Raw genomic sequence first — 22,238 nt, 5'->3', positions numbered from 1 at the left:
GCCCTCTGTACACATGTGCCCCTCTGTGCACACCTGTCCTCCCTGCACACCTGCTCCTCCGTGCGTGCCGTTCCACAACGTACACCCATCCGCTGTGCACACCTGTCCTGCTTTGTACACAGAGCCAGGCCCATGGGGCACAAACTTTCTCAGACCACCAACTCCTGATGGGGGGCAGGGGGCAGCCTGTGCCGCTGGCTCTGCCATCTCCCCAAAGTCCACCTTACTGTCCCCCCAGACCAGGTGCATCAATTCCCCCAGGCCCGGGACACCACGGTCCCCACACAGGTCAGGGAGGGCCCAGGGCCGGAGAGGCCTGGATGTCCACGTGGAGAGTGGGGCCGTAGTCAGCTGGACGAGCAGGACCCACTGACGCCGGGAGGCAGAGCCACGCCCGCTCCCTGGCCTGCTCCTCGCCTGCGACCCGAGCCGCCCCCAGCGGCCACTGGGAGGGGCTGGCTGCGCCCCCCCTGCAGCACATGGTGCGTCCCTCCGTCACAAGGCGCTCAGTGACATGAAAGGACACTCGGCCCAGCACTGCTGGCCCCGCCCCGTGGCCAGCTCAGCACAGACCGCAGCCCTCCCCCCAACGCTGCAGAGCGCGGCCCACGTGCAGGAAGGCTCCGGCACCACGGCCCCAGGAGCCCACACACAAGCCCGCTGTGTGCAGGCCCCGGCTCCCGGGCGGAGCGAGAACGAGGTCAGAGTAGGGACCCCTTCGCCCCATCCCTGCTGGAGGGAAAGCCAGGGCCGGGCAAGCACAGCTGGCCTCTGCGTGAGAGCCACCTCCCAGGCCTCATTGGCCACCAGGCCGCAGGTAGCCCGTCCTTCAAGGCTCAGAGGTAACTAAGCGTACGAGCTCCCTTCACACACAGACCCGCTGAGCTCCTGAGTGAACCTCGTTCGTTCTGTTCGCTCCTGGGAACAGCGGAGCTCAGAAAGTTACACCGGCATCACCCACGCCCTCCGGACCCGCCGGCTCTTTAACTTCCCCAAGCCTAGCCCCAGGGGGCGTGGCTCAGTGGACAGAACGCCGGCCTGTGGACAGAAGGGCCCCGGGTTTGATTCTGGTCACCAGCACATACCTCGGCTGCAGGCTCGATCCCCGATCTGGTCAGGGCTCATGTGGGAGCAGCCAGGCGATGTGCCTCACATCAATGTTTCTCTCTCTCTGCCCCCCCTCCACTCTCGGAAAAGCAATGGAAAAATGCCCTCAGGTGAGGATTCACAACAAAAACCCACGTACACACACAACGTGGCTTTTTGCACGATGGGGCTCCTGCAGGAGGGAACGGTGACCCTGCTCCGTGCTGGGACATAAGCCGACTCAGAAGGACAGAGGCTGTGACTCTGCCCCCAGGCCCCGGAGTCAGGTCCAGAGGCAGAGGAGCCGGTGGTGCAGGGCTGGGGAGGCGGATGAGTGTGATGAGGACAGAGTTCCCATTTGGGAAGATGGGAAGTTCTTGACACTGGGCCCCAGACTACAGAGCTCTGGCCACAGCCCTGGTGTCAGTGGGTCCTCCCAGGCCACGCCCACGCTGCCCACCATCAACCCTGAGCTCGGGGTTCGTGTGGCGCCGAGTCCCAGCGGACAGAGCCCCACCTCCATGACCGCGTTTAAATGACGAAGTGTGTGTATTTCTGGTCTTGGACGGGATGAGGTTCTGGGTCTGCCCCAGGGAGACAAAGGGGCCAGGATTCTGTGCCCCTCCCCTCCCCCTCCCTCTCCCCTGGGCAGGCTGTGTGCAGCCGGGCTGGACTGGTAACATAGCATGGAATCCAGGGGACACACTGCCCAGCCAGGGAGAGGCCGGGGACTGGGGACACGCTCCCCCAGGCTGGGGAGAGGTCAGGGACAGGACAGGGACCCGGGACATGCTCCCCCAGGCGGGGAGAGGTCAGGGACAGGCCAGGGACCCGGGGACACGCTCCCCAGGCCGGCGAGAGGTCAGGGACCCGGGACACGCTCCCCCAGGCCGGCGAGAGGTCAGGGACAGGACAGGGACCCGGGACACGCTCCCCCAGGTGGGGAGAGGTCAGGGACAGGACAGGGACCCGGGACACGCTCCCCCAGGCCGGCGAGAGGTCAGGGACAGGACAGGGACCCGGGACACGCTCCCCAGGTGGGGAGAGGTCAGGGACCTGGGGACACACTGCCCCAGGCGGGGAGAGGTCAGGGACAGGCCAGGCTGGGGGCAGGCCAGGGACCCGGGGACACACTGCCCCAGGCGGGGAGAGGTCAGGGACAGGCCAGGGACCCGGGGACACACTGCCCCAGGCGGGGAGAGGTCAGGGACAGGCCAGGGACCTGGGGACACGCTCCCCCAGGCCGGGGAGAGGTCAGGGACAGGCCAGGGACCTGGGGACACGCTCCCCCAGGCGGCGAGAGGTCAGGGACAGGACAGGGACCTGGGGACACACTGCCCCAGGCTGGGGACAGGCCAGGGACCCAGGAACGTGCTGGCAGGCCCAGGAGAGACCGGCCAGGTCCCGGACCACCACCCAGGGCAGCACCCAGAGGAGGTGCTGACGGTGGGAGGAACGTGTGACCGGGTGTTGAGTTAACTTTCCTTCGTGTACGAAGCACGAGGCCACAGGGACAGGAAGCCATGACGATGCGAACCGCCCGCTCTATGGAGCTCCGAGGGAGGCCTCTCCTCCTGTCGGCACCTTTACACCCAGAGATGCTGCTTCCGGCACGGGCAGCAGAGGCCTTTTTCCGAGCTGCCGGCACCGTCCCCGGTTCCTCCCCGGACGCCACGCGAGGCTGCAGCCAGAGGCTCCAGGCGGCGGCACATGTGACCCCCGGGCTGGCTCCAGCCTCGCGTCATGACCAGGTGGCAGCGGGACACCACGGGCCAGGCGGCGGCCGCCCTCCCTGACCTGCACACCGGGACCTGGGGAAGCACCTGGCGTGAGGCCATCACTGCCAGGAAGGGCCGTCCGCCTTCAAAGTCGTGCAGTAAAGGCCCAGACACGCCCGGGGTCATCAGGCCGGGGAGGCGGGGCCTGGCCAGGGAGGCGGGGCCCCACGGAGAGACCTGTGGGGGGGGGGGCGAGAAGCAGGATCTTCCCACGTTGCCATGCTGGGGTCACGGAACATCTCACACAGCCCACACACAAACCCAATTGGAGGGGCGGGGACAACACCCTGAGGTGAACCCCCGGAGGGCAGCGCCCACCTTAACGCCTGGACACATGCTACTGTCCCCACCCCACCGCGCAGACACAGTCAGGACCAAGGAACAGGGAGACCCACCAATCTGCCCCACATCCTGGCCAGTGGGAATGAGCGCCTGGACAGGCAGGTGGGCCGAGTGGCCGGAGGGGAGGAAGGAGGCAGAGCTGAGGGTCTGGCTGGGTCCCCAGGACCTGAGTGCCAGGACCCTGGTTTCCAAGTGGCCTTCTCCCGGGAGGAGGCTGGTGCCTGGGAGATCCCTCCAGGAGGGACCCGAGGGCACGTGGTCCTGGAGCCACTGAGGCAGCCACGGGGCCTCAGAAAGGAGGAGAATCAGCACAAGCACGTGGACGGGTCCCCACAGGGTGTGGCCCAGAGCTGGACACGCGAACCTCCACCACCTTATAACCAACACCACCCGCACGGCCGGTGAGAGTCTTACAGCCATGGAGCCGCTGACCCAGGCCCCACCTGCCACGTGGGAGAACGTGAGCCTCGAATCAGCAACGAGATGGAGTGAGCATGCAGTTCGGAGCCTCAGCCACACGGCGGCCGGGCGCCCTTCCTCCGGCAGACGCCGGCGAACCCTAGTCCAGGGGGTGATGGCACAGCAGAGACCTGGGGGCTGGCCCAGCCAGGAGGGGTGCAGACCCACCAGGAGGGGGTACGGGGCCACGCCCCAGTCCTGTGGTCAGAGCACCGTCTCTGGCCGGCACCGCTCCAAGCAGCTCCCAGCAGCAAAGCATTCTGAAGAGACAATGAACAAAGGCACGCTGGCAAAGGGGTGCCGGCGGAGGTGGGGTCCGGCCTGTCGCCGGCCGGCATGGGTGCCACCGGCAGGACCTGAGGCAGGACCGGGACAGTCGCCCGCGCGAAGCCGGGCCAGGTGGTCTGAGGACATGCTGTGCCCCGTGCGAGCACCTATGCACTCGGCGTGCCCACCCAGCTCCCTGTGAGCGGCACGGCCCAGCGGGCGAGGCCGCCGTGCCCGCAGCCAGGAAACCCACCAGTCCGGAGGCCTCAGCCAACTCCGCGTCCTCTCTCCCTTTCACAGGCGCACACGAAATGCCAAAATGCTACCGGACGGTTCTGTTAAACCAAACGCTACCCGAGGGGAGCCCAGCGTGACAACACCGGGACCCAGGGCGGACCCGGCACCACGAGGACCTGGCCTTTCCAACAGCTTCCTGGGAACCCCCGCCGATCCGAAAAAACGAGTCTATTAAACACAAGAAGCGCCCACCCACGGGAGGGGGCCGACCTTCCGCCCGGGCCCCCCGGGTCCCTGTGAGCCTCGGCCCTGGAGCTCAGGCCCAGGCGACGGGCCTCAGGGTGTGCGGGAGCCGGCAGTGACTCGGGGACCTCCAGTCACCAGGAGGATGTGGCATAGGCATCGAGGGGCCACCTGTCTGCTGGAACAGGAAACCGGGAGCTGACCCCGCGGGCGACAGGAAGGGGAGCCGAGGGGACCACGTACGTCCCAAACGGGGAGTCGAGCGTCGTGTTCAGAAACCGGAGCCAACGCCCAAGAGCCTGCTGGACTGGATGGGAGCCGGGGGGGATAGGGGGAGGGGAGGGACACCTGTTCTCGTTTAAACCACACGGGCTATGAACGCCCCAAAACGTAAACACCCCAAACTCAGTTACATTCAGAATATGAAAACAACGTCCCCTAAACACCACACACCAGCACCTAGTTACCAGCCGTTTCCTGACCAGGACGGCTCTCCTGCCTCTCACGCTCACCTGCCTCATCCGACCTCCAGCAGCCCCTTTCACAGATGAGCAAACAGAGGCAGGGGGAGGGGGGCAAGGGGCAGTTGGAGCCATGGCCGGACAAGGGGTGGTGCTGTCCGCTACTCATTGGGGAACCCAGGCAGGCTCCATCCTGCTGCAAATCATACCTTCTTAAACTCCTATGGGAGAGACACTTTAAAAAGCCAGACCCATTCAAGCCACCAAATGAGACAGTAACACTCGAAATCCGGCCTCCTCCACCCACTGGCTCCCGAGTACAGAGTACAGCTCGTCATTTACTTATTTTTACTTTAGTCCTCACCCAGGATTGACTGACAAGAGAGAGAGAGAGAGAGAGAGAGAGAGAGAGAGAGAGAGAGAGAGATCGCCTCCCCCCCACTCCCCCGCCCCGCATGTGCCCTGACTGGGAATCGAACCTGCAACCACGGAGCTTGGGACAAGGCTACCACCCCTCTTCACCCCATACATGAATGAGGAACAAAATGAGGTGCACTGGCCTCCACACGAGTCCCCTTGGACACAAGTAACACGGCAGGATGTGCTAACGGGGCACCCCACCCCTCGACCCCCAACTCCGAAAGCCTGGGGAAATGACAGGCCCTGGCCTCCTGGGAGGGTCCAATGGGGCTGGGTCAGCCTGAGGAAAGGGAAGCCTTAGGAAACTTCTACCGTGTTTCCCTGAAAATAAGACATCCTCCGAAAATAAGACCTACTTACTTACAGGTTCCCTTCTGAGTGAAATATAAGGCATCCCCCCGAAAATAAGGCCTATCTCCAGACTCTTGATATTGCAATAAACAAGCCATTCAAAGACAATTTGCACATAGAAATTAATGACTACATTGAAAATAGAATGGAGAGACATCAGCGTGGAAACTTTGTGAAACCTAAACTACAAGAAGTTGTGACTTGGGTGAAGAATTCATGGGAGAAAATCACTGACAGTTGCATGGCAAATGCACTGCGAGCAGGCTACCTGGACAAGAAAGTACTCACTTAAAGACAGTGCTATTGCTAAACTGAGAGATTTGGTCCACTGATTCTGAAAGAAATGGAGTCACAAGAAATTCAGGAATTGGATTGTTATGATGATGTTCCAGAAGATGATGACATGATTGTCACCGAATAAATGAGTAAATTCTGGATACTGTAGGATTCACGGTTTGTCTGGTTTGTGTGGACAACTACCGTACTACCATACCGTGTACAGGTAATAAGTTTTCTTTACTTTCATTTAACAATAAATGTGCACCGTATTCTTCTTCGTGGAAAAATAAGACACCCCCTGAAAACATGACCTAGCGCATCTTTGGGAGCAAAACTTAATATAAGACACTGTCTTATTTTCGGGAAGACACGGTAGAAATAACTGCTGTGTCCACGGACAAATGCCCTGGCGGGTGTGGCCACGGCCTCATCACCAAGATGTCAGAGGAGCACGGCTTTCGCCGCCTCCCCTCAAGCAGCGTCGCCCAGGCCAGGGGTGGAGTGGGAATGGCACGTGCCAAGGCCCTGAGGCAGCGGGGGAGAAGAAGGTGGTGGGGGGCGGGGGCGGAAACGGAAGCAAAGAGAGGGGAGAAAGAGACATCACAAGAAACAACAAAAAGAGAGAGATAGCGCGAGACGTACGAGAGAGAGCGGCAAATCTGAGAGAGCAATAGAGATACGCAAGACGCAGATAGATCTAGAGCGAGCGATGCTCTCGACTACGCGAAAACTACTACAAAGTAGCTATCCTCTCTCTATTCTACTATCTACTCCCTCCACCTCAAACATCTCTCTCTCTTCTTCATCTCCTATCCCATCTATTATCTCTCTCTCTCTCTCTTACATCTCTCCCCGCTCTCCCTCTCTCTCCCTCTCTCTCCTCCTCTCTCTCTCTCTCTCTCTCTCTCTCTCTCTCTCGTCGGTCACAGAATGAGGCACAGAACAGGGAGTTCTCTGTCCCCGACAGGGAAGGAGGGCGTGGCCTGAACTGGCTTGGGGGCGTGGCACACCCCAGAGCAGCCCCACCCCTCGGAGTCCACGCTCCAGGTCAGCGAAGGAGACAAGAGCTACCTGAGTCTTTGATCCACCATAGAGGTCGGAGGTCAGGCCTGACTTCAGATACTGATGACCGGAAACTCAAGGCTGGCCTCCCGCTGGTGAGGCCTCCGGGGCCTGGCTCCGCCCAGGGGACCAGGACCGCAGTGGACGGGACCCAGCCTCCCCGCCACCCTGTGAGGGGAGCCCGAGAGACGGCGTCTCCGCTGGGGGCCCCGCCAGGCAGCAGGGTGGCCAGGGTGGCATCCGGCTGGGTTCCATGTCCAACCGCTGGGAGTCTTGGCTGCTGTGGGACCACCGATGAAGAGGGGGCCTACGACAGAGGAGCTGGCGGCTGGGGAGCCGGGAGGGGGAGCCGGAGTGGAGCTGGGCAAACTCACGACACCTTATGTAATGGCCGGCAGCTCTGCACTCGGTGCCGGTGCCGGGCTGGTGCTGGCAGCTGAGACAGGGCTACGGTGAACCCACGGGTCCAACCCGGACACGGTGCAGGGGACAGGCAGCCACAGCCAGTGCCACAGCCAGTGCCACAGCCACAGCCACAGCCACTGCCACAGCCACAGCCACAGCCCCGCGGCCGGCATCAGGATAGGGGTGTTTCTTTCCGGAAAGGGTGCTGCTCCAGCCTGCCCCCCATCCACGCGCTGACTACACCCAGTCGGGGCCCTGCTCTGGGTCCCCCATCCCGCTCAGGGTCCTCCCTCCCCCTCTGGGTCCTCCCCTGTCCTGGCCTGGTCCCCCCCGTCCTGCTCTGGGTCCCCCCCTCCCTCTCTGGGTCCCTCCCTGTCCTGCTCTGGGTCCCCCCTCCTCCTCTGGGTCCCCCCTCCTCCTCTGGGTCCCCCCTCCTCCTCTGGGTCCCCCCTCCTCCTCTGGGTCCCCCCTCCTCCTCTGGGTCCTCCCCTGTCCTGGCCTGGTCCCCCCCCGTCCTCCTCTGGGTCCCCCCGTCCTGCTCTGGGTCCCCCCTCCTCCTCTGGGTCCCCCCTCCTCCTCTGGGTCCCCCCTCCTCCTCTGAGTCCCATCTCCTGCTCAGGGTCCCCCAGGCAGCACGTCTGTGCTGGGAGGGCTCCCGTAGGCCATGCACGGCCAGCATGGTCACCGGGAGAAGGAGGCCAAGGCGTCCCCATCGCCCCGAGGAAACCATGACACAGCTAATCTCGGCCCCGCACACGCGTGCCAGGCCCCCACTCCCCACTCCCCGCCTGGCGGCCCCCACAGCCTACAGCTCACAACCCGAGGCCCCACCACCAGCAGCCACCCCGCGGCCCGGGTCTGTGGATGGCCCTTCAGTGCGGGGGGAAGGGCACCCCGCACCCCTACTTCCCTAGCACCAGGCACACGAGGGGTGCCCCAACCCAGCCCACTCGCCAGGCCCCCGGCCCCCGCCAGCCTGAGGGGGGCTGCCTGCGGCTGTGTCCACAGAAACACCGTGTAAAATGGAGTCAGAAAAGCACCCTTAACCCTCTCCCTGCGACACCCTCGAGGCTCTACCTCCAACCATCTCAGAGCGGAGGCGCCGGGGCCGCGGGCATCACCATCACCATCACCCTCACCCGCCGACCGACCGGGGAACAGGACCGCCGCCGAGGACGCCGAGCCGCCAGGAGCCGGCACACGTCAACACCGGCCACACGCTGTCGTCAGTGCCAACCGGAGCCCGGACCGCGGCGGAGGGGGAGGCGGGCGGGCGGGCGGGAGCAGGTGCCTCCTCGCTGCTCCTCGCTCCTCTGCAGCCGGGACGGCCGCCCGCAGCTCCGCAGGCAGGGAGCCAGCCACGCAGACGCCCTCGCCACCCAGCGGCCGCCTCCCTGCGGCTCAGGTGAAGATGCGGTTGTGCCGGAGCCGCAGCCGCGGCCGCGGACAGGCCCGCACGGACCGCTGGGGGACACGGCCGCCTCACAGCCCCTGCCGCAGCCGGCTCCCCGCTCGTCCTCGCAAACAAGGGCCTCGCCCCCCCCCACGCCCTCCCGGCGCTGGTCGGTGCCAGGAACATCTGTGCGGCCGGGAGGGGAGCGGCTCTCCCGCGAGCACACGCTGCAGGCCGGCCTGCAGGGAGCGATGCTCAGACTCACCCGTCCCCGTCCCTGTCCTCCTCCTCCTCCTCCGCCTCCGCCTCCTCCCCGGCTCAGGCCCTTTATGCTCCGCCGGGCGCGGAGGCAGGCATCTTCCTGCCCTCTCACGGGGGCAGCCGGTCCCCTCGGCCCCTCAGCGGGCAGGCGGGCGGGCGGGAGGCTCCGCGGGGAAGGCTCCGAGCAGCAGGCCGGCCCCCGCCTCACATCCCTGCCTCCGCGTGTCTCCAGGCCCGGGTGGTACCCGGCTCCCCTGGGAAGCTGGAGCCGGCAGCCGAGCACCAGCGAAAACACGGCCTGGATGTCAGGAGCTGACGTCACACGGACACAGCATCTCGCACCGAGGCGTCCGGTCCCCATCCTCTGTCCGCGGGGCGGGGCGGGGGCAGTGGTTGGGCCCCCGAGAGCCACACATGCAGGGCCCAGGGGATGGAGCCCAGGCGGCTGGGGCCTCCGGCCAGTTTGCAGGGACACAGCGGCCACCCAGGGGAGGGTGAGAGGTACCCAGCGGGACCGGGGTGAGGGGGCAGAGCCATGGGTCCTGTCAAACGTGTTCCAACCCGCTCAGGTGGCCTTTTGAGGTTTCCACTGCTCTAGGCTGGGGATGGGGGTGGGGGCACTGAGAAGGGCAGTAAGGGGTGCCCCCATGTGAGGAGGTGAGAATGGGCTGTGGTCACACCCCACACCCTGGGGTGGGGGAGGGAACCTGGTCCCACGCAGGACCTCACATGTCCCATCGGCCGAGAAGTGCCCAGAGCAGACCCTCAGCCTCGCCGGACGCCCTGCGTCTCCCCCAAACCCCGGCCCCGCCAAGCCCAAGCCCGTGTCCCTCCAAACGCAGGCGTCGCCCTGGGGACGTGGGAAGTGACGGGCCGTCCATGCCCACGGGTGACACACACCAGGTGCCGTGGCAGAGGCTGGGGGCACCCTGGCTGTACCCCCTCCCATCGGTGAGGATCGGTGAGGAGCGGGCGTCAGGCTCCCAAATCCACCGTCTGTGTCTGCGGCACAGGCGCTGGCTGAGCTCTGGGCTCCCACGCCCGCTCCCCAGCGGCCGCCTCCTGCGCTCGGGCAGCGGGCACAGCCCTCAGAGGCACCTGGGGAGGCCCGGGCCCGTCACCCAGAAACACAGGGCGACCAGGCTTCCCGGCCCGCCAGCCGCTCCATCGCTGAATAAAACCAAAACGGCAGCATCCAAAGGCCCGTAGAAATGACACGGACACGAATGCCGGTGGGCGCAGACCCTGCGTGGCCGGGGGAGGGAAGCACACAGCAGCCTTAGGGGCTGAGACGCGACCTACAAACCGGGAGGTCAGGGTTCGATCCCTGGTCAGGGCACAGGTCTGGGTTGCAGGCCCCATCCCCAGTGGGGGGCGTGCAGGAGGCGGCAGCTTACCCATGGTTCTCTCTCACCACTGATGTTTCTCTCTCCCTCTCCCTTCCTCTCTGACATCAATACAAATATGATTTTTTTTTTTTAAGTTCTGGACCAATGTTTAAAGAACCAACACAAACCCGTCTCAATGTCTCCGTCTCCCACTCCGAGGAGGGGAGCATGCGGATTCGCGAGGTGGCAGGCGTGTCTGGCACCAAACCCGACGGAACCCGGGGAGCGACCAGCCTCGCAGAACCGGCCGCACGCTGACAAGGGCGCCGCACGCTGATGAGGGGGGAACCCCCAAAAGCAGCCAAACACACGAGGAGCAGACCTGACGCTCCACGCTCACCCCTCCCGGAGACACCACGCGATCACGTCAGCAACATGAAATGTCACCAACAGTGAAAACCCTTCCGCGGTACAAACGCCCAACAAGCCAGAGGCAGGAGGTGCCGCTTGCGTCTCTCTCCTGTGACCCCACCGCTCCCTCCTGACGCTGTCTCCCCGAAGACAGCCTCCTGTCCTGCAGGAGAGGGCTCTGCCCTGGTGGCTGTCCCCCGGACCACCACCCCCGCCAAGGTCAGACACCAGCCCAGGGCACCTGTGCTTCCGACCACCACCCCCTCCAGGCTCCAACCTTTCGCTCGCAGAACCAGACGGGGCCACCGGCGTGCACACGCGGACACGACTCCGGGAGAAGGACGCCGGCGAGGGGAAAGGGCGCAGGTTCCCGTGTCCTCAGGGCCCCACTCACCCATCTCCACTGCTCGCCCCAGGAACGACGAATGACAGCGTGAACCGCTGGTCACTGGAGGTCACCCCTCCCCTCCCCTCCCCTCCCACCTATTCCTTCCCCTCCCCTCCCCTCCCCTTCTCTCTCCTCCCACCTCTCCCTGCCTCTTCCCTCCCTTCTCCACATCTCCTCTCACCTCTTCCTTCTCCTCCCCTCCCCTCCCACCTATTCCTTCCCCTCCCCTCCCCTCCCACCTTCCCCTCCTCCCCACCTCTCCCCTCCCCTCCCCACCCGCCTCTCCCCTAAGGGGAGGGAAGGGACTGAGAGCTAGGAGTGGTGAGCAGCCACCCTGAGGCCATCCAGACAGACAAACAGACAAGACAGCAGGCCTTTGGTTGTTTTGTTTGTTAGTCCTCACCTGAGGCAATTTCTCCCTTGACTGTTTGAGGTGGAAGGGAGAGGGAGAGGCAGAGAAGCGTGGAAGTGACCAGCGCACAGCCCAGCACAAAGCCGGGGAGGAACCTGCAACCTGAGGCCACACCAGCCAGGGCTCTTTTATTTGTAATTGATGTCAGAGAGGGAGGGAGAGGGTGAGAGAGAGGGAAACCTCAATGATGAGAGAATCACGGATCGGCTGCCTCCTGCACGCCCCCTACTGGGAATTGAGTCTGCAACCGGGCATGTGCCCCTGACTGGGATTTGAACTGTGACTTCCTGGTTCATAGGTCGACGCTCGGCCACGGAGCCACGTGGGCTGGCAGCACATGTGTGATGCCACAGAAGGGGGTTCCGCCACGTGACGACAGCTGCGTGTGGATAACCCACAGCAAACACGTCGACGGGGAAGGGTTGGCCTTCTCCTCTCGGGTCGCGGACCAGAGGAAGGCGCCCGAGCTCTCCGCTTCCACTGCACACGCCCCGGGCCCAGCCAGAGCAGCCGGGCAAGAGCACCAACAAAAGCGAGCCAGCGCCGAAACCGGTGTGGCTCAGTGGATAGAGCGTCGGCCTGCGGACTGAAAGGTCCCAGGTTCGATTCCGGTCAGGGGCATGTACCTTGGTTGCAGGCACATCCCCAGTAGAAGGTGTGTGAGAGGCAGCTGATTGATGTTTCTCTCTCATCAATGTTTTTAACTCTCTATCCCTCTCTCTTCCTCTCTGTAAAAAAATCAATAAAACGTTTTTTCAATCAGAGGAAAAATGTCCTCGGGGAGGTTAACAAAAAATTTTAAAAATTGAAAACTGGGGACAATAAACACACACACACACACACACACACACACACAACACACACACACACACTCCCGCACACACAGGAGAAAACTTGTACAATGAAAACTACAGAAACTAAAAGGACAAAAGACACGAATCAGTGGAAAGACGGCCACTGCCCGCTCCCACCTCCAGCGAAAAGAGACTCGGCGCCATCGGTGCCTGGATCTCACTGGTTTTTTTGCAGAAACTGAAAAACTCTCCTAAACGCACACGGAGCCTCACGGGCCCCGAGCAGCCAACCATCTTGAACAAGAACAAGCAACCCAGAGGCACACGCCCTGGTTCACAGCCGGCGGCAAAGCCACGGTGCTGCACCAGCGTGGTGGTGAGGATGGACGGACGGATGGACAGAGGCCGGTGGGACAGACCGAGCCCAGAAATCAGCCTCACACCTGTGGTCCCAGGTTCCCACCAGGGCCACGGCCACGGCTCTCCCCGGATGGCGCCGGGAGGACGGGCGACCGAGCCGCAGGATGAGGGGCGACCCGCCAAGCGCCCCACACGGAAGTAGCTCGACAAACACCAAAGCCACAAACCAGAGCCCAGCGAGACACCCTCCCACCCCTCAGGTGGCTGCTGTCAAAGGAAGCAGGAAGGAAGTGTGACTCGCACGACGATGACGGTGAGAGCAGCAAGTGGAGTGGCGGCCGTGGAGGACGGTGCGGAGATTCCTAGAAAACCACAGGCAGCCCTGCCGGCGTGGCCCGGGGGCTGCGCGTCATCACAGGCCAGGGCGCCCATGGGATGCCACTGACCGTGTCTCTCTCCTCTCCCCCACCTTCCTCTCTAAGCACAACAAGCATGTTCCCGGTGAGGATGAAAGAACAAACTGTAAAACCAACTCGGTTCGTGTCGAACAGGTCATGTGGGAGAGTGTTTTGCCGACATGAAGACCCACCAGGCTGGGCAACACGGTCCTCCCAGCCAGATGTGCCCAAGTGCCACGCACAGCCACGTTCCTGCCACATGTCCACCGGCTGTGCCCTCCTGGTGAGGGCCTCCCTGGCCCAGGGACACGTTTACCTCCCACCCCAGACCCTCACACACACCCTCGGCGTTGGGTGGAGCTGCCCAAGGCCACGGAAACTGACCAGGAAGTGGGTGTCGTGGCCATCAGGTGGCAGGAACGGGGCTGCCCAAGATCAGCATTGAGGTCAAGTAAAATATGAAAATACGTAAACAGTAAAATCCTGACCGGAGAGAACGCCAACCTCCAAACAGCGGGAGCCGTGAGGAGGCTCTGCCGTCCTGACCAGCGAGACGAGGCCGATCTGCCCCTTGTGGCTGTCGGCCGGGTGACGCCAGCGCCGGAGGGGGATCGTGCCCAGGGAGACACTGGCCCTCATCCGCTGGCCCTGGTGCCCTCGGCTGCCAGCACGGGTGGGGCGTCCCAAGGCCTCAGCCGCCCACAGCGCCCCGAGGACCCGCTCCTGTGGCCGCGTGGGACCGGGAGGCTCACATGCCTCCAATTCCCCCAGCGATGTGGTCACTGCCCCGCCGTCACCCACCTGTGCCTCCGGCAGCCGCCCGCATCCTCAGCGCCCGACGCCTTCGTCCCAGCACAGCAGAGGCTGAGCCAACACCACGGCCCGCCCCTCCCTGAGGCCGGGGCTCCTGGCAGGGGGAGCCCCTGGAGGCCAGCCTGGCTGGGCCCCGGCCGGAAGGTGCCTCCCTCGCCCTCCATCCTGCCCGGCCCCTCCCCTCCGGGGAAGATCAGGGCGCTCCCAGGACCGGCGGTGCCTCCCGGAGGGCCACGCTCACACACGGACAGACGCACGGAAGCAGGAACACCGGCCAGGGAAATCCCACAGGCGGCCCCACCGCTCATGTCCGCCTGTCGTCACCGACCACCACCTGCCCTCACAGGCAAACATGTCCAAGGAGGGCGGTACTCACTGTCTTCTCCGGGGCACGGCATGCCGGGCTCCTCAGGAGCACTCGGGAACACTGCGTGGGGAGGGGGAGAGGGAGAGAGAGAGGGAGAGGGAGAGAGAGTTAGCATCGAGGGTCGGCCACCAGTACAGCCTCAGGGGAAGGAGGCAGGTCGGGCTGACCACACGTGCACAGAGCCCAGATGGCCGAAGACCACCCGCTTCTGGGAGATGCTCAGGAAGGCAAGGAGCCCTGGCCCGTGTGGCTCAGTGGAGAGAGCATCAGCCTTTGGACCGAAGGGTCCCAGGTTCGATTCCTGGTCAGGGCACAGGCCTGGGTGACAGGCTCGATCCCCAGTGTGGGGCGTGCTGGAGGCAGCCGATCCATGATTTTCTCATCATTGATGTTTCCTCTCTCTCTCTCTCTCTCCCTTCCTCTTTGAAATCAGTAAAAAATACATTAAAAAAATAATAGGCAAAGACTGGGAACCATGCACATGTGTGCCACCCCAGTCCCTCCTTCAGGACCCGAAGGCATGGGCAGTCAGGGGGGTGCTCACTGAGTGCGGAGAGGTGGGGGCCACCGTCCCCCTCAAAGCCAGCATCTGGAAGCTCACTGCACTCCGTGTCTCTGGACCCAGCTCCCCGTTAAATACCATCCCACAAACCCGGGCCTTCCCAGTAAATCACTGAAACAGGAGCTTAGAAATCACTGGAACCAACTAAAACAACCTTCCTCTGGACCTGGAAAAGGAATTCTTATTTTTATTTTTAAAAAATATACTTTTATTGGTATTTTACAGAGAGGAAGGGAGAGGGAGAGTTATAAAGATCGATGAGAAAGAATCATCGACCAGCTACATCCTACACACCCCCTACTGGGGACGTGCCTGCAACCAAGGCACATGCCCTTGACCAGAATCGAACCTGAGACCCTTCAGTCCCCAGGCCGATGCTCTATCCACTGAGCCACACTGGTTAGGGCCACAGGGAATTCTTAAACGCCACCGTTGTGCGTGCTGCACATGAATGCGCTCACACCGCAGCAATAAAGGGATCGGGTGAACTTGCCTATCTAAACAAGCCTGGAGAAAGAGCTACCGAAATAAGGTATTTTAATCGAGTTGCCCAGGGTTAGGGAAAGTGACCAATGGACAGGAAGCCGTGACCAGTTTCACAATCCCATCTACCACAGGGCTGTCACGCCCACAGACACCCCATGGGCCCTGAAAATATGACGAGCCCCAGCTTGAAATGAAAACCAACCTTTTAAAATACACATATATTTTATTGATGTCAGAGAGGGAGGGAGGGAGGGGGATACAAACATCCACGATGAGAGGGAATCATCATTCATCTGCCTCCCGCACGCCCCATGCTGGGGATCGAGTCTGCAGCCCAGGCCTGTGTCCTGACCGGGAACTGAACCGTGACCTCATAGGTCAATGCTCAACCACTGAGCACGCCAGCCGGGCACAAGCCCATTGAAGACTCTGCTGGAATGATGGCGATGTTTGAATTTACACCCGGCTCGGAGTCCAGCCGGCGGAGGGAAGAGGGAGCCTGTGAAGCCACAAGGCGGGTCTGTGTGTCCCTGAGCCGTGCTGGGGGACGGTCACCTGCTCTGCCTGCCCGCCCGCCCGCCTCCCCGCCAGGCACCCAGACCCTCCGCTCCGGGATACCTGGAGGCAGCGGGCGAGCAGGGCTGAGCCTTGGGGAGGCCAGCCCCCGGGCTCCCAGCAGGACCCGCCGTGGGCTCCCGGACGGCTCCACTCGTGGCCGCTTCGCTCGGTTAACGATGAGTCAGAGAGGAAACCTGAGGTGCCTCACGTTCAACGTCCTCAAACCCCTGGCGCCCGAGGACATCACCCCGGACCCTCCTCTGGCTCCCAGGCCCCCGGGGCGGTCTGGCAGAGATGCAGGGATGGGCCCCTGGAGAGCCCTGTCCCCCCAGGAGCCCCCGGCACCCCCCGCCCGCACTGACCGTGAACGATGAGCCCGTCGCTCCGGCGCTGACAGGACAGGCGGAAGGCCTCCTCCAGCTCCATCTGGGAGGACACCGTGCAGGGGTCACCTGGGCAGCAAGACACACGGCTGAGGCCCCCATAACGGCGGGCGCTCCCCCAGAGCGGAGGGAGCCAGGCCCCTCAGACCTGGTCCACGCCCCTCAGACCCGGTCCATGCCCAGCCTGATGCCACAGCCCTGGGCCAGCATGCTCCTTAGGTCAGTCCCACCCGAAGGGGAGGCGCTGGCCCTCCATCGTGCATAGGGAGCACGGACAGCCTAGAACCGGCGGCCACGTGCCCTTTCCAAGGGGGAGGGGCTCCCTGTGCCTGTCATCCCGGAGAGGGAGGCCTCCCGGACAGTCTCCCCCCCTCAGCTTTGTGTCTGCCTGAGGGAGGGAGGGAGGGAGGGAGGGAGGAGAGAGGCAGAGAGAGAGAGAGCACAGAATGAGAGGGCCCTCACTGCACTTCCCTCCCTTCCGAACTGCCCACAGGAGGGCCCACTGAGGACGGTCTGTCAGGAGGGTCCAGGCGCCCAGGTGGGGCCGAGCCCTGCCGTCCCCCGGGGTGTCTCACCTGCCCCCCCACCCACTGCCCTTCTGAAGGCTCCCATCTCCGCCCAGGCCAGACTTCCCCCAACGTGCTCCCCCCCACTCCTCCCCCTGTGGCAGTTTCCACCCCCAGAGGGCGGGCCCCGGGACACACAGGGTTAGGGAGGACCCGGCTGGCCGGCTACCTTCGCTGTCCACCCACTTGAGGGTGAGTGGCTGGCCCGGGGGCAGGCTGCACATGTCCCTCATGTCGGCACACAGCTCCTCGAAGGTGGTGGCGGCGTCCAGGCTGCTGACCAGGATGTCCCTGGGCGAGAGGACGCAGGGGGGGTCACGGGGGGGACGTGACATTGAGCCCAAGGCAGGAGACCGATGAACCAGAAGACCGACCGAGTCAGTGGACTGCCCAGACCACTGCCCACGGGAGTCACATCAGCACCACCACGGCCCCGCTGTCCTGGAGCCAGGTGGGGAGGGGGAACCGCGGGGGGGTGGGGGGCGTGGGGGGAGGCGGGAGTGCCCCCTAGTGGCCGTTGGGCAAGCGGAGGCTGAGGCACCAGGTTCCAGTCCTGCCCAAAGTCATGGGGTGGGGGTGGGGTGGAGGGGTGGGATGGGGGAAGGGGTGGGTGGGGTGGGAATGGGATGGGGAGGGGGTTGGGGTTGAGGGAGGTGGACACAGACCCGTCTGCTTCCTCAAACCGTCCCCAAACCTGGACGGTGCAGACGGTGAGCGTGTCCATCCCCATCCAGGAGGAGTCCCCAGGAGGCAGGGGCAGCGGGTGGGGCGGGGTGGGAGAACCAGCGCAGGGACAGGCCCTGGAGGGACGTCTGTCCGCTCCTCCGGCACCGTTATTTTTGAAAGTCACGGATGCTACAACCTTTCGTCTCTTCCTCCAGAACCGGGGCTGACGCAGGGAGGCCGGAGGCGGCCGGGGATTCTGGGTCACCTGCGGGCTGCTCACCCTGCGGGCTGGCCTTCACAGGCCGGCGCCCCTCCTATCCCCCCACCCCAGGGAAGGGGAGGGACGGGACTTTGCCGAGGCAGCGGAAGCTCGTCCTCCTCCTCGGAGCAGAATGAGCTGCAGGGAAGGTCAGCAGGCGGACACCCCGAGCAGCCTTCAAGCATCTGCTGGGCCCGGGACCTGCCGGGCAGAGGAAGGAGGCCTGCGGGGCGGGGGCCCCTGGCCCTGGAATCCCGCCAACCAGGTTTGTGGAGCCTCTGACCACAAGGTGGTAAGTCCAGGGCCACCAGGACCCAGGACCCGGCCGTGGGCAGCACCTCACTGACCACAGCGTCCAGGCCCCGCCCACAGGCCCGGCTAACAGGGGTGCCCCCCCGCTGCCCACCCCTCCCCTCTGGAACTGGCCATCCTCTGCTCAAAGACCCCCAGCACCCCATAACTGACCCAGCCTGTCACCCCCACAGCCTGAGGGGGGAGGGGTGCCTCGCAGATTGGGAGCGTTCCCACCCCGCCTACCCCACCCCCCTGGGTCACCCTCCCCGGGGCCCACACTGCCCGGCAGTAGTCACTGGCCTGGCCTCCGCCAGTCCTCCTGCCTCCAGGAACTCCGGAAGTCAGGGTCGGCCTCCCCTTACCCTTTGACCTCCCCTGCAGCCTATCTCCACGTGGAAGCTCTTGTCCCCCCCCCGCCAGGACCCCAACCATCAGGATGGATCTCCAAGCCCCCATCCTCTCCCCTCCACCCCCTCACCCCCCGTCACCGGCCTGCAGCAAGGCCTGACCTCAGGGCCCTGGGCTGGGCCACCCCACCCCCACCCCCATGACGGACCCCCGACCAGCCCCATCTCACCCCAATCCGGAATCAAGCAGCCCCTGAGCAAGACGGAGCCCTGGGCGGGTGACGGGGGTCAGCACCCAGCACTCGCCCCTCCCTGGACCCCCACGTCTCCCGGCCACAGGACCCAGCCCCGAGCTCTGCACACAGAAGGTTCTGGAGCTGGAGCGAGGGAGACCTGCCGTCATGTCTACGATCTCAGAAAAGCAGGCGTCTGAGGGCCCCCAAACCTGCCGAGCATCACCCCAAAAATAACCCTAAAAAATGCAGGTTCTGTCAGACCCCACTCAGCCTCCAAGGACCATACACCCTCCAGAGGCCCCGCTGGGCGGGAAGGACACCCTGATCTTCAGCTGTTGGGGGGCGGGGCGGGGGAGGCTCAGGGGATGGGCAAGGAAGACCAGGAGAAGCCACACCAATGGGGGCGGCGGGAGACCCCCTCGTTAAGAACAGGGTCTTCGCCCGGCCAGCGTGGCTCAGTGGTGAGCGCTCAGAGCACACGCCTGGGTTGCTGGCTTGAGCCCCAGTAGGGGTGTGCAGGGGGCAGCCATCAGTGATTCTCATCATTCATGTTTCTCCCTCCCTCCCTCTCCCTGCCTCTCTGAAATCAATAAAAAATATATTTTTTCAAAAATAGTCTTCAGTGTTCCTGACCCTCAGCCCCTGGCCCTGATGCACAAAAACAACTTCTCATCCACACAGAGACTTTCCCCTGGACGGGGCGGGAGGGGTCAGGACAGGTGGGCGCTGACCTTGGTGGCCCTTTCCAGACCAGCGTCCCTCACTGCCCAGTGTCACTGCCCAACTCTGAGGACCAGGCCCCCAGCTCAGTCCCCGGGGAGAGGCAGGGCCAATCGGAAAGGCAGGCATGGGGGGGGGGGGGGGGGGAGCTGGGTCTGGGACAGTGCAGCCCAGGGCAAAAGAGGGGTGGGGAGGAGAGGGAGGGGAAGAGGGAGGGAGAGGGAGGAGAAAGGAGGAGGAGGGAGGGGAGGAGAGAGGAGGGGGAGAGGGAGGAAGAGGGCAAGAGAAAGAGGGAAGGGGGAGAAGAGGGAGGGGAAGAGAGAGGGAGAGGGAGGAGAAAGGAGGAGGAGGGAGGGGAGGAGAGAGGAGGGGGAGAGGGAGGAAGAGGGCAAGGGAAAGAGGGAAGGGGGAGAAGAGGGAGGGGAAGAGAGAGGGAGAGGGAGAGGGAGGAGAAAGGAGGAGGAGGGAGGGGAGGAAGGGGAGGAGGAGGGGAAGAGGGCAGGGGAAAGAGGGGAGGAGGGAGCAGAGGTCGGGAAGGAAGAGGAAAGAGTGTGGGGCGTGGCCTCATCCGTTGGGGAAACCAGACTCAACAGGTCACATTTCTCTTGGTAACCGAAGCTCTCTCCAGGGGCAGAGCCGGAATGGGGTGGCGGAGGGAATGGGTGGCCCGGCCGCCCAGAACCTCCGCTGCGTCTGGGAACTTCCCACAGACCAGCTCCCAACCCAAAGCCCAGGCTCAGCGCCCCGAGGTGCCTACCGGGGCCGGCACCCCGGTGGCCGGAGGGCAATTCCTACCACCCACCCCCACCCCCAGGGCTCCGGGCGCGCACGTCCCCTCGGGAAGGATCCTCCGGTTTGTCCGGGTCCCTGCGCACGGGGCTGGAGGCGCCACTCACCCACCGGCCGGCGACATGCTCCGGCTCCTGGCGGACCCAGGACCCTCCGGTCCTCTCCGCCCTCATCCCCTCCGACTGCCCAGGGGCTGGCGGGCGGGCCAGCTCCCCCAGAACCCTCCTTCCCTCCGGGAGGGCCGCCGCCACCGCCTCAGGGTGCCCCCCGGCCCCGCGGCGCGGGAGGGGCTGTGGCGGGACGGCCCAGCGCACCGCAGGGTCCTCTTCGCTACTCCGGACGGCGGGGGGCCGACGGCGCCGGTGCGGCTCCGGGACCCCAGGCCGGTGACCCGGGACCCCACGCCGGCGGAGGGCGCACCGCGCAGGCACCGCTCCTCCTCCGGCGCCGTCTGCCCCGCGGGGGGCGGCGGGTCCTGGGCTCTGGGCCTCCGCGCCGGCCCGGCCCCGCGGGCCCGCCCGGCCTTCCCGCGCCCTAAGCCGGACCGCGGCCGGAGCGGCGGGGACGCTTAGGAAAACCCCGTTCGCAAGAGGCGGCCCGCGGTTCCCACTCGGACAAAAGTTGAGCCTCTGCAGGTTTGTGACCTTAAGGTTCCGGCGAACTTTCCAGAGAAAATGTCACCGCGGCCAGGGCGAGGGCGCCGCGGGGTCCCCGCAGTCCGCGCAGGGAGCCCCCGGGCGCGGGGCGGGGGGACCCGTGGCCGCCGCCCGGCGCCGGGGCGTCCGGACCTCCCGTTCCCGGGGCCGCCGCCCCGCGCCCCCGCCCCGGACCCCCACCCCGGCGCCCGCGCGGCCCTCACCCGCCGTAGTGCGCCTTGAGGCGGACGCGGCCGCCGCTCCCGTCCATCTTGGGGCCCGTCCGGCTGGGCATGGCGCTCCGGCCCGTCAGCGCCGCGCCCCGGGCGCGCGGGCCATGGCGGGCCCCGCGGCCTGGGGGACGCAGGTGGGGCGGCGGGAACGCGGAAGGGCGCGCGGCGCGGCGCGGGCGTCGGTCGGGGCGACCCCGCGGAACCCGGGCGGCGTGCGGGGCCGGGCCGGGCGGCGCCGCGGGCGGGGCGCGGACTCCGGCTGGAGGCCCGCGGGGCGGGGCGGGGGGGGGTCCGAACATGGCGACCGGCCCGCGGCCAATCGGCGGGGCGGGCGGTCCCGGGCGGGGGCGGTGGCACCTGCGGCCAATGAGGGCGAGGCGGGGCCGCCACCTGGCCAATCCCCGGGGGGCCCCGCGGCCACGGCCCAATGGCGCCGCGCAGGCCGCTACCTGTCGGCGAGGCGGGGCGGGACCCAGCTGCGGCCAATTAGGGCGAGGCGGGCCGTACCTGTCGGGCGGGGCGGGGCGGGGCGGGGCCCACCTGCGGCCAATGGGAGCGCGCGCGTCCCCGCTCTGCCCGGCAACCTCCGCCCGGCCGTGTGGGGGGCGGTCCGCGCAGAGCGCCCCTGGCCCGCGGCTCCGGGAGGGGCCCCCGGGAGGGTTCCCCGCGCCCCAGGGCCCCGGGACGTGGAAACGCCGCCCGCGCGCCCGAACCCGCTGGATGGAAACGCTGGCCGTCGGTGCCCCAGGACCCCGGCGACTCCGGGGCGAGCGCGGATGGAGGGACCGCGAGGAGGGTCGCCGGTGACCTGCGTGGGGAGCGGGGAGTCGGGGGGACGGAGAGGAACCTCGGCCTCCCCGAGGCGCAATGCGGTCAGAAGCTCGGACCCCTGAACCCCAATGCGCTCCGGCGGCGGCCTCCCGTCGGGCCAGCTGACCGGTGAGGGGACCGGAGCTGAGGAGCAGAGGCCCGGCCGGTGGTCCTGCTCGGCCGCCTCCGCCCTGCGGATCCAGGAGCGCCGACCGGAGGCCGCCGCTCCCGGACGAGGAGTGCTGGCCCCGTTGGCCCCTGACCTTCCTTCTGAGTCCACGACGCCCCTCTTGGCCCTGGAGCTGGGCAGGCGCCTCTGAACACGACCCCCGCGCCCCCTCCGAGGCCCCGCATCTCAGGCCCCCTCCCCTTGAATGTG

At 65.3% G+C, this 22,238-nt stretch overlaps 1 protein-coding gene across 3 annotated transcripts in view; it reads right to left on the bottom strand.

The window, feature by feature from the left end:
- PRKCZ (protein kinase C zeta) overlaps positions 1-21,265 on the bottom strand; it is a 53,999-nt gene extending 32,734 nt beyond the window's left edge. The window contains exons 1-4 of one of the 3 annotated variants that reach the window (XM_036460985.2): positions 21,041-21,265; positions 17,040-17,161; positions 16,284-16,373; positions 14,325-14,375 (exon numbers count right to left, since the gene is read on the bottom strand). In XM_036460985.2, coding sequence (XP_036316878.1) covers positions 14,325-14,375; positions 16,284-16,373; positions 17,040-17,161; positions 21,041-21,111 — 334 coding nt within the window. In that variant the 5' untranslated portion in view covers positions 21,112-21,265. Of the gene's footprint in view, positions 1-8,467; positions 8,516-14,324; positions 14,376-16,283; positions 16,374-17,039; positions 17,162-21,040 lie in introns of those variants that run through there. The other 2 variants (XM_036460986.2, XM_036460987.2) reach the window with 2 other exon arrangements.
- Between the last annotated feature and the right edge of the window lie 973 nt (positions 21,266-22,238).

This window comes from Pipistrellus kuhlii, unplaced genomic scaffold (assembly GCF_014108245.1).
Source record: "Pipistrellus kuhlii isolate mPipKuh1 unplaced genomic scaffold, mPipKuh1.p scaffold_m20_p_34, whole genome shotgun sequence".
NCBI lineage: Eukaryota > Metazoa > Chordata > Mammalia > Chiroptera > Vespertilionidae > Pipistrellus > Pipistrellus kuhlii.
This window is presented reverse-complemented; position numbering and strand designations above follow the sequence as displayed.